The sequence below is a fragment of the Toxotes jaculatrix genome, chromosome 10 (assembly GCF_017976425.1).
Source record: "Toxotes jaculatrix isolate fToxJac2 chromosome 10, fToxJac2.pri, whole genome shotgun sequence".
Taxonomy (NCBI): Eukaryota; Metazoa; Chordata; class Actinopteri; family Toxotidae; genus Toxotes; species Toxotes jaculatrix.
This window is the reverse complement of record NC_054403.1, coordinates 8,108,252-8,121,427: the sequence shown is the minus strand read 5'-3', so window position 1 is coordinate 8,121,427 and position 13,176 is coordinate 8,108,252. Positions and strand designations below refer to the sequence as shown.

General features: G+C 40.8%; 3 protein-coding genes across 3 annotated transcripts; 1 reads left to right on the top strand and 2 right to left on the bottom strand.

Moving 5' to 3' along the window:
• Positions 1–2,404: 2,404 nt before the first annotated feature.
• On the bottom strand, positions 2,405–4,059 carry her11 (hairy-related 11). Its single transcript, XM_041048572.1, has 4 exons — positions 4,006–4,059; positions 3,341–3,436; positions 3,088–3,232; positions 2,405–3,003 (listed from the first exon to the last, which is right to left on the bottom strand). Exons 1-4 carry the CDS (start codon positions 4,057–4,059, stop codon positions 2,405–2,407), a joined length of 894 nt encoding a protein of 297 aa, XP_040904506.1.
• Positions 4,060–6,590: 2,531 nt separating this feature from the next.
• Positions 6,591–7,401, top strand: her5 (hairy-related 5). The gene is made up of 3 exons (XM_041048555.1): positions 6,591–6,641; positions 6,738–6,833; positions 6,943–7,401. Exons 1-3 carry the CDS (start codon positions 6,591–6,593, stop codon positions 7,399–7,401), a joined length of 606 nt encoding a protein of 201 aa, XP_040904489.1.
• A 3,537-nt stretch (positions 7,402–10,938) lies between these two features.
• Positions 10,939–13,132, bottom strand: pfdn6 (prefoldin subunit 6). The gene is made up of 4 exons (XM_041048191.1): positions 12,962–13,132; positions 12,656–12,726; positions 12,405–12,529; positions 10,939–11,245 (listed from the first exon to the last, which is right to left on the bottom strand). Exons 1-4 carry the CDS (start codon positions 13,023–13,025, stop codon positions 11,125–11,127), a joined length of 381 nt encoding a protein of 126 aa, XP_040904125.1. The 5' UTR covers positions 13,026–13,132; the 3' UTR covers positions 10,939–11,124.
• Positions 13,133–13,176: the final 44 nt, after the last annotated feature.

Genomic DNA, 13,176 nt, shown 5'->3' with positions numbered 1-13,176 from the left:
TGTTTCCGGTTTGTCCTGCTTGCGATGACGTGACTGGTCCATTCAAAGCGTGACCGTTGAACTCTCTCGAACCTCATTGGATAATTTTATGAAGCCCATTTCCGCCAGTGAAAGAAAAAATAAAAAAGATAAAACTTAGGTTGATAAAATTAAAAATCCCATGGTACGTCATTATGAGTTAAAAGTCATAATTATGAGATAAAAAGTAATAAATGTAATATAAAAGGTCGAAATTAAGTTACAAAGAAAATTTTGATCAAAAGTTTAAAAAAAATTATATAATGTTTTCATTATGAGATATTATACTACACACAGTGTGTCTGTGTGTGTCTCCAAGATAAAAAAATGAAAAATACAGTAGTTTACTATTGACAGTACTGTAGCCTACTGGCTATTGTGATTTTTTTTACAGTAATGCTTTGACAACTGTGATTTTCTACTGCAATACCTAGACTACTGTAATTTTGACATGTGGATAAGGTTTTATTGTAAACTTTACAACATTCTACTGTAAAAATTATACACAGTAATGTTACTGTGTTTAATACAGTAAATAACTGTAGATTTCACAGCCATAATTAACAGTGTATATATAATATGATGAATGAATATTGGATCAGGATCCAGGGCAAAAGTGTGATCAGGTCATCCTGACTTTTGTTTGAGCTCACTGACAGAGAAATAGCTTCACTTCAGGGACCTCTGACTCCTTAGGTTCCTGGGTGTGTGCTATAATCCACTGAGACTTAAACATGAAACTGCAAATTGTACAGCAAGCATAAAATAAATCACAGGTTAGACAAGACTAAATGTGTTAGTATGCAAAAGATGGCAAGGTGTGTGTATAAACACACTTCAGGCACATTTTCCACAGTTGGGATGCTAATGGTTTGTTAAAGAATATTTGTCTTCTCAGCCTGAATAATCTGCAGAAGCTCCATGGAAACCAGAGACAGTGGCAGGTGTTCCTGGTTAGGCTGCTGCTCAGAGGAAACAAATTGTTTGTCGTATTGTTTGTAAGGGGCTTAGAGGAGAACAGGAAGTTTGTTTAGATTCCTAAGGCAGTTGGTTGGATTAGTTGGAGACGGTATTTACCACAGTACCCAGGGGTGGGGTGGTCTGTCCTACACTAAAGTCAGACAGAAAGGTGAGGACTTAGGTTGCCAAAACTTTTGCACATTCCACAATTAGCTGATTTCATGAAATAAAATATAGAGAAGAAAGGCTCGTTTTTTAACATCTGTTTGCTTTAGGTGTTGTGTTTATTTCTTTTCACTTCAAAAAAAACCCTTACCAACAAGGGGAAAAAATGGTCTCTTTAGTACCACCTGACTTTAAACTAACCTTTGCCACAAGTACTGTAGTAAAATATATTGTTTGTCTCAAGCACATTTTAAATGTTGATTCTAATACCTTACTAACAAACACTTCTAAGACCAAAATCAATGCAGCATAAACCAGACATCCTCTCTTTTGTGTGCCACACATTCTTTTTACTCCTCATCAAAACCTGGTGCCTACATTACCCACAATGCATCTTGACCCCTGACAGTAGGGTTGGGTGTGTGATCCTATGGTGTGATCTTGGTGGCAGCAAATGCAGCCTGGAGCCTGAAGCAGAGATGGAGCGCAGGCTTCAGAGGTCTGGTAAGCTCTCCTCTTTCTAGCTCCACACCCTCAGATTTTTTTTCATTTTCAAACCGGTGATCTTCAGCTCCGACCGACACCGATTCAGGTGACAATTTATTAGACTTCATACCAACTTTTTTTTTTCACAAATGTAGTAGCAGTCCCAAAGACCCATGAACAGACTATAATGTGTAAACTCGTGGGACTTCCCCCTCAGTGCCTCAGCTCCAGACTCAAAGATGAGACGTGTATTTCAAACCACCGAGTGATTGAAAGCATTTTTTCACTTTCATTTCAGCATTTCACTGGTTTGTCTTTTCTTGCAGCAGTCAGTCTTTTTACAGCAGTCAGCACATAGTTTTACATATCATATCATAGCAGAGCCATCATTAATGTTATTGCTTCCACCTGTGCTTTTTTCTGCTGTGACAAGCAAAAATGTACTTTAAAAAAGTCTATTCTGTCTGCAGCTTTATAACAGGATTTCAGACAAGCCAGTCTGGATTTTGTTTATGTTTCTCAATGATTTTGTTGGCATGCTGCAGAAAATACAGCAGGTAGTTCTTTACTATTACAGAAGTGTAAATATCTTAATGTGTTCGTAGTTAGTGTACACCTACATTTATACAGTACATAAATGCAGAAACTGAGATTTTATTAAGTTCAAGTACAATTTTATTTACAAGAGAAATACAAAATATAAGGCATTTTAATAATATACACACTGTACATTGCAGAGATTGAGAGTTATTGGTCTCTGCACCGCTTCAAAACATCAAAACCAAGGTCTCCACATGGATGGAGGAGAGTTTGATAGTGACCCCTCCCTCTGTGCAGGGTGTGCAGAAGATCTCAGAGCTGTAACAGGGGGGAGATGGAGGCCAGGAGGGCCAGTGTGAGGAACTGTAGGCGAGAAACTATAGAAGGAGGCGTTGGAAGACGGAGGTGACAGGCTCGGGGGGAAGGAGAAGTGACAGGCTAGTGACGGGAAAGGAGGAGAGGTGGCATATGTGGAGAAAGAAGGAGAGGACCAGGGAGAGGTGGGAGGGGAGAGATAGTCATGGCGTGGTGTGGAGCAAGATCGAGGCTGAAACGGGGAATGGGATGGAAACAGCGACCTGGAAGACTCGTCTTTTCTCTCAGACGCGTGAGCTGCGTAGACGGTTGCTGCATCTGCAGTCTCAGTTTCACTCATTTTCTGGTTGAAGTCCGGTTTTGGCTGCTGGGTCTCTGTGTGATGTTTCAGTCCCTGAATCAGGCTCGTTCTCTGTGCTGGTGTTATTTTGTGCATGTAGCTGGTCAGCTGGGCCATACACTGCTGAAAACCTGCACTCTGAATGGAGAAGAGCTGAGGAGGAGGAGCAGGAGTCGAGTCTGTAACAAGTAAAAAGACACAGAGATGGAAAAGAAGAGATAAAACAGTGTGAGTAAGATCACAAAACTGTTTTGCCACAACACAATTATTCTCATATATTTTAAGAGGCTGATGAAATGTGTTGTTTGACGAACCGTTGCTCGGTTTCTTTCTGTCTGTCCACGTCTGAAGGTATTCCACAGCCAAGTCCAGAATCTCTGCTTTCTCTATTTTGGGATTCTGCAGTCGCTGTGAGTGGCAACATGGGAGAAATTCATTTAATCATTGTAAGGTTGTGATTTTTGCAAATATATGTTGTTTGCAATCTCTACATGCGATTGTTCTGACATGACTCACTGGATCCGATGTGTGATTCAACAGCAAACTTCTCAGTTCAGCAAGACTTTGATTTATTCGATCTCTCCTCTTCTTTTCAACGACTGGTTTCAGAGTCTAGAAACAGAAGACCAGCATCATGTGATTATGATAAAACTGCTCACTCATCGGGTGTTCCAGGTCCGTTTTGACAGATGAATCAGTATACTTTATGTGCAAAATGAACGCATTTATCATGGGTTAATGAACATGTATTAATGCTTTATAGATCAGTTATAAGGCCTTAATAAGAGAAATTTTGGGGGTTTCTGAGTTGTAAAAATTCCTGTTGGTTCTTGTGTTTGCAGTTTAAAATGTCATTAATGAAGAGTTGTTGTGTTTCTCTCTCTTTCTTCCTAAAAAGCCATCAGATCCACAGTTATTATATAGTTGTTCAATTATTCTTTGCTCTGATGCTCTTCAGCTCTTTTCTAAAAAGTCAGAGGACGAATGATTCATTGGAGGCTGTCTTCTTGATGACTTAAAGGACAAAAAAGACAAACAACTGTCTTATAGCTGATCTAGAAAGTACTAGTGAATTATTTGTGAAGGTAAATAAAAGTATTAACTGCCACTTGCGTGCATCACATGAGAGCGGCACCAAAAATAAATACATTTTTAAAAAAATAAAATAAATGAGCTCTTACCCTTTTTCTGCTCCTGGCATCATCCAGGATGGGATTCTGTAATTTTCTGGTCATGTTGCAGTGTTTGCTCCAAACGTCCTGACTGAGAGCTGCAGCTGTTGAAAAAGCCTCCTGTTCCCTGTGGGCGGGTGTAAGTGGACCTCATACTGCTTCTGATTGGCTGACGGCTGTGAGAGACGACACTTCACAGAAAATGGTTTTATTATAGGGCTGGGGGGAAAAAAATCGAAACTAACGATTTACCATCTTGACCAACAATGAAAATTTAAGAAACTAACATTACGTCTATTGTCAAGTGAAATGATCTTATTTTAGGGTCAGTCTAAAAGTTTTTGTTTGTTTGTTTTAACTTATTTTTTATCGTTTTTTTCCGATATATATTAAATTACAATCAAAATCGTTTTATTTTGTAGTAATGGTATGTTTGGTGTGTTATTTATGAAGCACATGAGGAAATAATAAACACTGCAGAACATCATTCTCACTCTCAATTTACTACATTTAGAATTCATTATATTATCTAATCAGTAAATGTAACGCACTCCCATGAACGCTTCTCAGAAAATGCACCCATGAAGTGAGACTATGGGAACCTTTTTTTTTTCTCGTGGGAACAGAAATGAAGTGAGAGAGTGAACAGCTACGAGGACTTTTTATGGAGTGTGAGACATCGGCACTTTGCATTAAGTGATAAAAAAGGACCAAATGAGCGCACGTAGACACGGTTGGTCCAACAAGACTCTCTGATTCAGGCATCTATTTATACATCTGGGGTTCTGCATATGGGTAAAAGAAATGCATTATATGAAATGATAAATGATTTTGATGAGAGAGTAAAACATTATTTGGGAAGAACAGACAGAAGGGAGCACAGGTCACGTTTGTCTGCTGATGTGCTGAAGTGTGAGGGTGATTATTACACCTGAGTGTTAAGTGTGCGCAACTTCAGGTCTTCAGGTCAGTTTCATACCTGATGTTTGGACTTCACACGCGCTCGCCTTCAAACTCAAACCAGTTGTTGACTTCAGGAGGCCTACATGTCCCAAACCCTTCTTTTTTTTTTCTTTTCTTCTTCCTTTGTCGGTGTGAATGATACACCCGAGGAGTCACGATATTAGAAGTGAACGGTCCATTTCTCTGCCACCAAAGGTTCACATTTTGAACTAATTAGTTTCCATCACCGGCTCAGGCGACCACATTATAGGACTTATTTACGGGGCGGGTCCACGTGTCTTAAATCCCTATACACACTCCCGCGAGACCACAGAGGGAGAGAGATTCTCAACAAATAAAGGATAAAGCTTTTAACCTATTTTTTCCTGCAATAACTACACCACCATCTTGGTCCTACACAAATATACTTTAATATATAGAATATATATTTATTTTGTTAAAATACATTTAGCCTGTAGTGATCTTCCAGTCGTTTCCCACTGCCATAGTTACCAGGAGAGACCTCTGAGCCTCCACTAATCGCCCTCTCTTTGATTTTAAACGGAAGTATCATTGGCTCTGAAAAGCAGCTTAATCTCTGCGGGATCCCCGTGATCCGATCATCCCAGTGTTATCTCCACACTTTAGCCAATTATGGGGATCAGGGATGACCATAAATGCAGTGCTGGAAAAAAGCTACCCCGAAACTCACAGCCCGGTCAACTCTAACCCCAATCCTCTGCTGCAATGGCACGTCTTAGACAACAGAAACAGTGAACATTAAACATCAAGCTGATCCTGCACAGGACACAGGTCCAGTCAGGAGTCTCCCTGCAGACACTGCGGAGGGTACACCAACCACACCCGCTAAAGATAAACACAACTTCTGAACAACACATGCGTTTAGGTGTGAAGCGGGCAATTTGGCTTTTCTACACCAGGCCTATGACGAGGGAGGAGGTTGTAGTGTGTGGTGGTGATTGTTTGGGGGGGGTGGGGTGGGGTATCACCAGTTGCATCTATCATAATTTAGAAGGACAAAAACGTTTTTGGCTGGTTACGAAATCAAAATTACATGTATTTTAAGTAGAAATATAAAATATTATGGCAACTATCTTCATCTATTTTTCATTGTCTGCTCTTTCTGAAATGCAACTGGTGTAAATGGGAAATCAATAAAACCAGGCCTTATTCACCAGTTTCACTATTATTCATGACGTGGTTCCAGTGAAATCGTCCCCTGCATTGCATCAGACTGAAACTACTGTGTCTGAATGACTCGATAAAACAAGCAATTTTTTTTTAGCTTTTGGGTGAACTGAACAGGTCAAGAAACAAAAAGACAAAATAACAAAACAGATTCCTTTATTATACTTTTACCTTTTGTGCAGTTTATGACCTATAAATTATATAAAGTGAGACCACACAGAAAATGTTTGGGTGTTTTTATGTAAAGTCATGTAGTGAAATCATGTATTTTTAATGAATCAGTTATCTGCAGTGTCACGGTGGCTGAATGAATGAGAGGCGTGTCCGGCAGGGGCGTGACTGTGTGCAGGGAAATCAACAAATTGCCGTGAGGAAGCAAACATGTGTCCTTTTCCCTCTTAGATTCACAGTAAGGACAGTCAAGACAAGGCGCAGGTTTCAGCATGAAGGCTTTATCTTCACCAGAGTCTCCCAGGCACAGGACTATGAGAAGGGTAAGCTGCAGAGCTCTGGCTGTTTCTGGAAGGGGGAAAAGTCGCCTAGATGTCGTTCAGGATTTTCATTCTAATGTTGTGCGTTTCAACCCTAAGGTGTCTAAACCTCTGATGGAGAAACGCAGACGGGAGCGAATCAACCACAGTCTGGAGACATTGCGACTTCTGATGCTGGAGAACACCCACAATGAGGTACGTCTGCGCGTCATGGTTTTTTTTTTAATTTTTTAATGTTTTAATGTCTTAATGTCGGCATCCGACTATTTACTAATCAATCTGTACTCTGATTTTCTTGATTTAGAAACTGAAGAATCCAAAGGTGGAGAAGGCAGAGATTCTGGAGAGTGTGGTCCAGTTCCTGAAGACAGAGAAGGAGGTGGAGAGAGTCCTCTCCAAAGAGCAGACCTGTGCCCGCCAGCAAAACTACCATGGCGGTATGAGGTCCTGTCTGCTGAGGGTCAGCCACTTCATAGCCACCAAGAGCCAGGGGTCAGAGGACACCGGTGGGGACACAGTTCAGGCTTCTCTTGCGCACCCTTCCTCACCCGGGCACATCCACAAGGCACTGGCGTGCGCTCCTTCAGGTGACCCGGCCACTCTGACTCCTCAGCATCTGCCCCACCATCACCGCCAGCACGAGATCTCTCATCCGTACCTTACCCAGAACACCGGCATGCACTGTGAGACCAGGAAGCTGCTTTCCTCCACCGCAGCGTGCACGAACATCACTGATCCTGTGTGGAGGCCCTGGCCCCAGTAACAGACACTTTGGCACAGATTTTATTTTAGATATGTAGCTGTAGATGCCGACAGACTGTGTAAATATGTATCTTATTGTACAGCCTGAATTCTCTTGTACAGTAGAGACATTTTCTATGATGACTTTCACGTGTAAGATGATATTTTCCACTTTGATGTGGCATTTCTTTTGCTTTGAGATTCACGTGCACATGCATCAGATGCTATATATTTTTTCTTTTTTTCTTTTCGGTGTAAATACGAGATATTTTTTATGCTATTTTTACACCAACCAACCAATTTGGCGATGCTGAAACGCGTGCGTAAAATCTGCTTCGACTTGATCAGGGTTGTTATTCTGTTTTTGTATATATTGCTTACTAAATTCCTTGTTGCCATTTGCAATAAAACAAAATTCCTGATCAATCCAAATCACTGAAGTGGCCTATTTGCTGTGTGAATGGCTTTCGCTGGGTGGACTTTACAGCTGCCTCTTTTAAAGAAAAGAGAGGAATCTGCAGAACAGTTAACACGTACTTTATCCAGGTTGGACAACAGTTATGGCACATTTTGTCTATTGAAATGTTGATGGAAGGGAATCTTGTGCTTCTATGATCTTAAGGGCACGTTTTCAAATGTAGAGAAGCAAACCAGAGTGGTCATTCACACACTGTCCAGCATCCAGACTGTTTCTGGTGAGGTAGCAATTTACAAAACTGTAAATCGTTGAAATATGCAGTCGGATCCGTTTTAACAGTTTGGCAGGCTGTATTTGGTCATATTTATATATGAACAATCCCATTGTTTCACATGCGGTGTTTAAAACAATCTGTTGTAACGCGCCTGCAGGTTGTGACACCTAAAAGCTGCACCCTCTCCAGGTGCAGAATGACGCCGGTTTGTGTTCATCGGCCCACAGCAGCTGCTTGGTGCAGCCGATGAAGGATCCTGCGTTTCCATGTCATTCAATCTTTTAAAAAATAACATATGGTGCCAGTAGTGCGAGTGAACATGTTGAATGTCTGACTAAACATTGCGAAAACAAATTTAATCGTAATGCGGTACATTCAATACTCTACCAACTCTTAAGCCATAGATACTTGGCATAGTTTCTTCATTTGAGGTTTTAAAGTAGTTTTGTATATTGGATGAAAGTGTCTGGAATGCTGCAGAGTGAGGACAATGTGTTAATGGCCTCTGTCGTGTGCTTATCTACATTTGAAAACCTGCACTGAGAGCAACGGGCTCGTATCAACACATCAATGCGCACTGGATCATCTCGTAACTGCTCCCTATCCTGGGTGAAGTATGTACTGAGTGCCCTGCTTTCATTGGAAATGTGGGGGACTTTGAGGCAGGTAGTTCATGATAGAATATCACCTCAATCTTTGACTCACCGCGGCCTGGTGGTTCTGGTGTTGTAAATATACTGGTGAAAATGTTTGTTACTGGGAATTGGAATTCTCTTATAAGACCGACACGTTAAAATTGGACGAAGCATCTGAATATTTACCGAATATGCACGCCCATATTTTCTGACGAGGTAAAACTCGTTGGTCCACTCAGTGCAGCGCATTCATCCAAAGCCTGTGTGAAAACATCTCGTATCAAAGGAGGTGTTAGTGCCGCTGGGCTGATCTCTGGACAGGATGCTCCTTTGTGCGCCTTTAAGCTTAAACCCCTGGTGAAAAAGCCCACAGGTCTAAGTAAATCAATTAAAGTCGGAATCAGATTAGTGATTCATTTGAGGGGCATCTGTCTCAATGAAGATTAAACGGGCCTATAGTGACAGAATTTATTGGCAGTTTAAAACGGATGAAGATTAGTCCAGGATGTATCTGCTTATAGGTTTCTAGTTTGTTTACTTTAAACAAAAATCAGGAGGAAATGTACCAAAGAGCGGCTGAAGAATGACCTTAACCTTTAAATGCAAGATTTTTTTCCCCCAGTTTTATTCAACTGTACCATCAGAAACCCACCACACTGCTAAACATTTCAGCCAGTGTTTGTTTCTGCAGATGTTGGGTTTTTTTTTTCGTTTTTTACCACATCAGCGCGAACACAACAAACGCGAAGTGATAAAACACCTTTTGGCCTCATCAGCAAACCATTTGATGCCTTCACGTCACATGAGCCAAAGCCCTGTGATAATTTTCACTGCAAAGTTGGATAAAACACCTTTAACAAGCGAGCTACAGAATTAACTTTCATTTGACTTTAACAAAACTTCATAGATTTTATCCTATACTTTAGAGAATGTGTGTGTGTGATACAACCTTTACCTTTAGCCGTGGCCACGTGTCGGCCAGTTTTACAGCCGTTGTTACAAAAACAACGCACCTCAGGGTGTTAATGGCTCTGCTGGCACCCACGCGCCAGAGGCGACAGACTCGTGCATGTGTCCTGTTTTGTGAGCTGTGTTATTATTGCACATGTGTGTGTTTTTACTCTTAGGCCACATTCACTGTGCGGGCTATAAAACTTTTTCGTGTCGTTTAACCCTAAGCGTGTGTGTTAGCGAGTGCGGCACTTGTTTTTTCTTTTAGTTTAAAGTTGTGCTGATTTAACGCCAAAACAAACTCTGAATTTCCGGATCATGAAGTTTTAGGTCTTGAAAACTAACTTTCAGTTTATTTTTGTACGTAAAAAATAGCTTTCAACTCAAATTACTCTCAAATCTTTGGCATTGCCCACCACTTAGTTTTAAATTAATCTAGTCATGCCAGTGTGTTTAATGCACTCAAAACACGTGATGCCGCGACCCATTGTGTGTTGGTTGTACACACAGACGAATGAACACTGTAAAATGTTCTTAAACTTTACATTACAGCAGGTTATCTTAGGATATATGCGGCAGCCTACACAACTTCAACTGTCTGAGACCTGCTCCATCAGCAAAGTGTTATTCATATGGAAGCTGCTTCCAGCCGTCAATGTAAATCCAGCCTGGATCTGTTTGTTCGTTAGCGGTTACTACTGGGGAGGTTTTCCTCCTTAAAACTATACAAGACTTTGTTCTTGATTATTCATGTTCCCTGAATCCTCCGCTGGTGGTAGACGGTGGGAAATCACATTAATTTATGTGAACAATGCTCCACCGCTGTGCCTTTTTTCACTGGTGTGAGCTGCGGGGCGGGTCAGTGACTGGACAACATCTGCGCTGGTGGTCACAGGCCAGCCCCAGTAATTACAGCAAATGTTCAACAGAAACTCTCTCTCTCTCACACACACACGCACTTGTACTTTTGTGAGGACACTCCTTGACAGAATGCATTCCCTTGCCTCTAACTCTGACCTTAACCATTTGAGCTGAATGCCTTACTCTAACCAAAACCCAGCTCTAACCTGAGCCCTAAAACCAGTTCTTACCCCAACCAGAGTATCCTCACTCCATAAGGTCTGCGCTTAAATTGGTACTCACAAAGATAGATGTACATGTATACACACACACACACACACACACACACACACACACAAATATGCTGGCACAGACCCTTTTTCTGCACTCTAACAGTATCTGTATTTTTTCTAGAAAAACACTCACAATTAAAAGGAAGAGTCGTGAAAAACATGTTTATTAGTAACGAGAAAAGTCACAGTAATAACACTGTAAATTAATGACAAGATACAAGCAGAATATCCTCAGCCTTGCGTAGCACATTTACATTGTATTATGACTATCCCCTTATACGTTCTCTGTGTGTGTGTGTGTGTGTGTGAGCATTCATGCAGCTTCGTCACTTGGTCAGACTTTGCTAACAGGGAGGCCCTGAGCTCTCTGAAACTCCTGCTGTAAGCTGGACAAGACCTCCCGGTGCTGTTCAGATTTCTTTTCCATGTCTTTCAGGAGCGTCTCATACCTTTGGCTATAACAGGACAAAGAACACATGAAAAAAAAACCACCACAATATTAATTTTACGATGCTAAAGACTCAATGAAATAACACACATTAGACCACAGTTATGTACACTGAATGTGTTCACATGAGATGTTGCTTCTATATAAAATACCCTCTTTTGACTCCATGCCAAGAGACCGATAATTCTATTTTGTGTAATGATAGTGAATCTGCCCCACAAACATACACAGGAGACTAAATAAATGGAACATTATGATTTATTATTACTTTTAAATTTTTAAAGTCACATCTGATTAAGTGTAAATTCCACTGGGTACACCATGGTAGCTGAGTGTACTGCATACCACTTGAAGGCTGCATTTATCAGACACATTTAAAGGAGCCTTCTCAGAGGACATGTCTTATTGGACTTAAATGATGTATTCAATCTAGATAGGAAGACTTTGGAAGATCCATCCCAGAACTGGGACACAGTGCCTGAGGCAGAATAGAGCAACTGTGCCTCAAGTGTAGGATAAATGTACTGCCTGTTGGCACTCTTAAGAATTAGGACACATTTTCCTCTTTACCTGGTGGCATCAGAAGCCCATAATGACTCATAGCTGCAGTCTATGTACACAAAATGTGCCTGCCAAAGTACTGTCTCATGACACGAAAAAATAACCCTGTTTTATTTTCTATTTGTGGGTCAGTTATGATTATTGTTAGACTACCTCCAACCAGATATTCACACTAATTTGTGCATTCAAGGATTTATATTTAATATCTATATTAATGCAATTTCAGTAACTATCAGTTATGATCATTTATTACAGGGAAAATCTTTCCACGTCTCCTCCAACATGCACACACTGCCAGCACACAGACTGAGGGTATCTTAGTGATGATCATAACTGATTCTTAGCGACTGTAATCACACAGGATTGACAGTTAAATAAAATATGGATTTATCTTTATGCTACTACTCTTCTGATGAATATTAAATGTTGCGGTCTCATTTATAAACATGGCTCAATAAGGGAAGTGAGTACCACTGTGTTTTATAGTAAAAGCCAAATGAGATTAACCCCTTTCCTTGTGCAGGCTATTCAGAAACAGTTCAGATTGTATTCTGTAGGACTACAGGCATGAGCGATATGGAATGAATCAAAATTTAGTGACTCACATTTCTCCGTTAATATACTCCAGCCTTTTTGCTACTGTGGCTTTGGCCTCATCCAGATCTTGCTTCACTAATACTGGACCAATAAGCTTATAAACTGTGTTTGTGCTGCCCAGCAGATCCAGCTCCTGTAAAGAAAGAGAGAGGGATCATACCTTTAATACTGAGCACTGACTTTCTACAGCAGAGGAGACAACACTGAATCCAGCCAAGAAAAAAATGAGCTATTACAAGGAAAATGAGTCCTTAGTTACCTCTTTGACAATGTTGTTCTCTGTCAGCTGCGTCTCCAGCTTCTGTCTGGCTGACATGCTCTTGCTAACATCTGAACGACAGACAGGCATTTGATAGTGAGTGTAGGTATCGATCACATCTATTATAATAATGCAATGGAAATGTTACTGCGACTACAAATAATAGTTTACACGAGCATGAAATGTCGCACATTAAATAAACTGGTTTATTTTATGTACGAGTAGCTGTCCGAATTTGGACAGTTAGCTCGCGCACCACAACATGGCACGACATGAGCTCAAATGAAATGCTATGCTAGCACCTACCTTTTTGTATCTGTGTATATTTTTCTAATTCCGCTTTTAGTTTCTTTTGAATGGCTTCTGCCATATTTGTGTTTGCTCGAGTAAGCGCTATAGACTGAGTAGATATATCAAAGAGTAAGCAGCTAAATATGGTATGGCATGAAAGCTCTGTGTTAGCTAACAGGAAAGGGCAGCGGCTAGAGCGGATGTTAACTGATCCCTTCAAAGTAAGAGCT

Coding starts and splice junctions, on each gene's coding strand:
- her11 (XM_041048572.1), bottom strand. CDS start 4,059: ATGACCAGAAAATTACAGAATCCCATCCTGGATGATGCCAGGAGCAGA. Junction 3,437..4,005: donor ATGCCAGGAGCAGAAAAAGG/GTAAGAGCTCAT, acceptor TTCTGTTTCTAG/ACTCTGAAACCAGTCGTTGA. Junction 3,004..3,087: donor TAAAATATATGAGAATAATT/GTGTTGTGGCAA, acceptor TACTTGTTACAG/ACTCGACTCCTGCTCCTCCT.
- her5 (XM_041048555.1), top strand. CDS start 6,591: ATGAAGGCTTTATCTTCACCAGAGTCTCCCAGGCACAGGACTATGAGA. Junction 6,642..6,737: donor GGCACAGGACTATGAGAAGG/GTAAGCTGCAGA, acceptor TTCAACCCTAAG/GTGTCTAAACCTCTGATGGA. Junction 6,834..6,942: donor TGGAGAACACCCACAATGAG/GTACGTCTGCGC, acceptor TTCTTGATTTAG/AAACTGAAGAATCCAAAGGT.
- pfdn6 (XM_041048191.1), bottom strand. CDS start 13,025: ATGGCAGAAGCCATTCAAAAGAAACTAAAAGCGGAATTAGAAAAATAT. Junction 12,727..12,961: donor ATATACACAGATACAAAAAG/GTAGGTGCTAGC, acceptor TCTGTCGTTCAG/ATGTTAGCAAGAGCATGTCA. Junction 11,246..12,404: donor GAGTATATTAACGGAGAAAT/GTGAGTCACTAA, acceptor GTCCTGTTATAG/CCAAAGGTATGAGACGCTCC.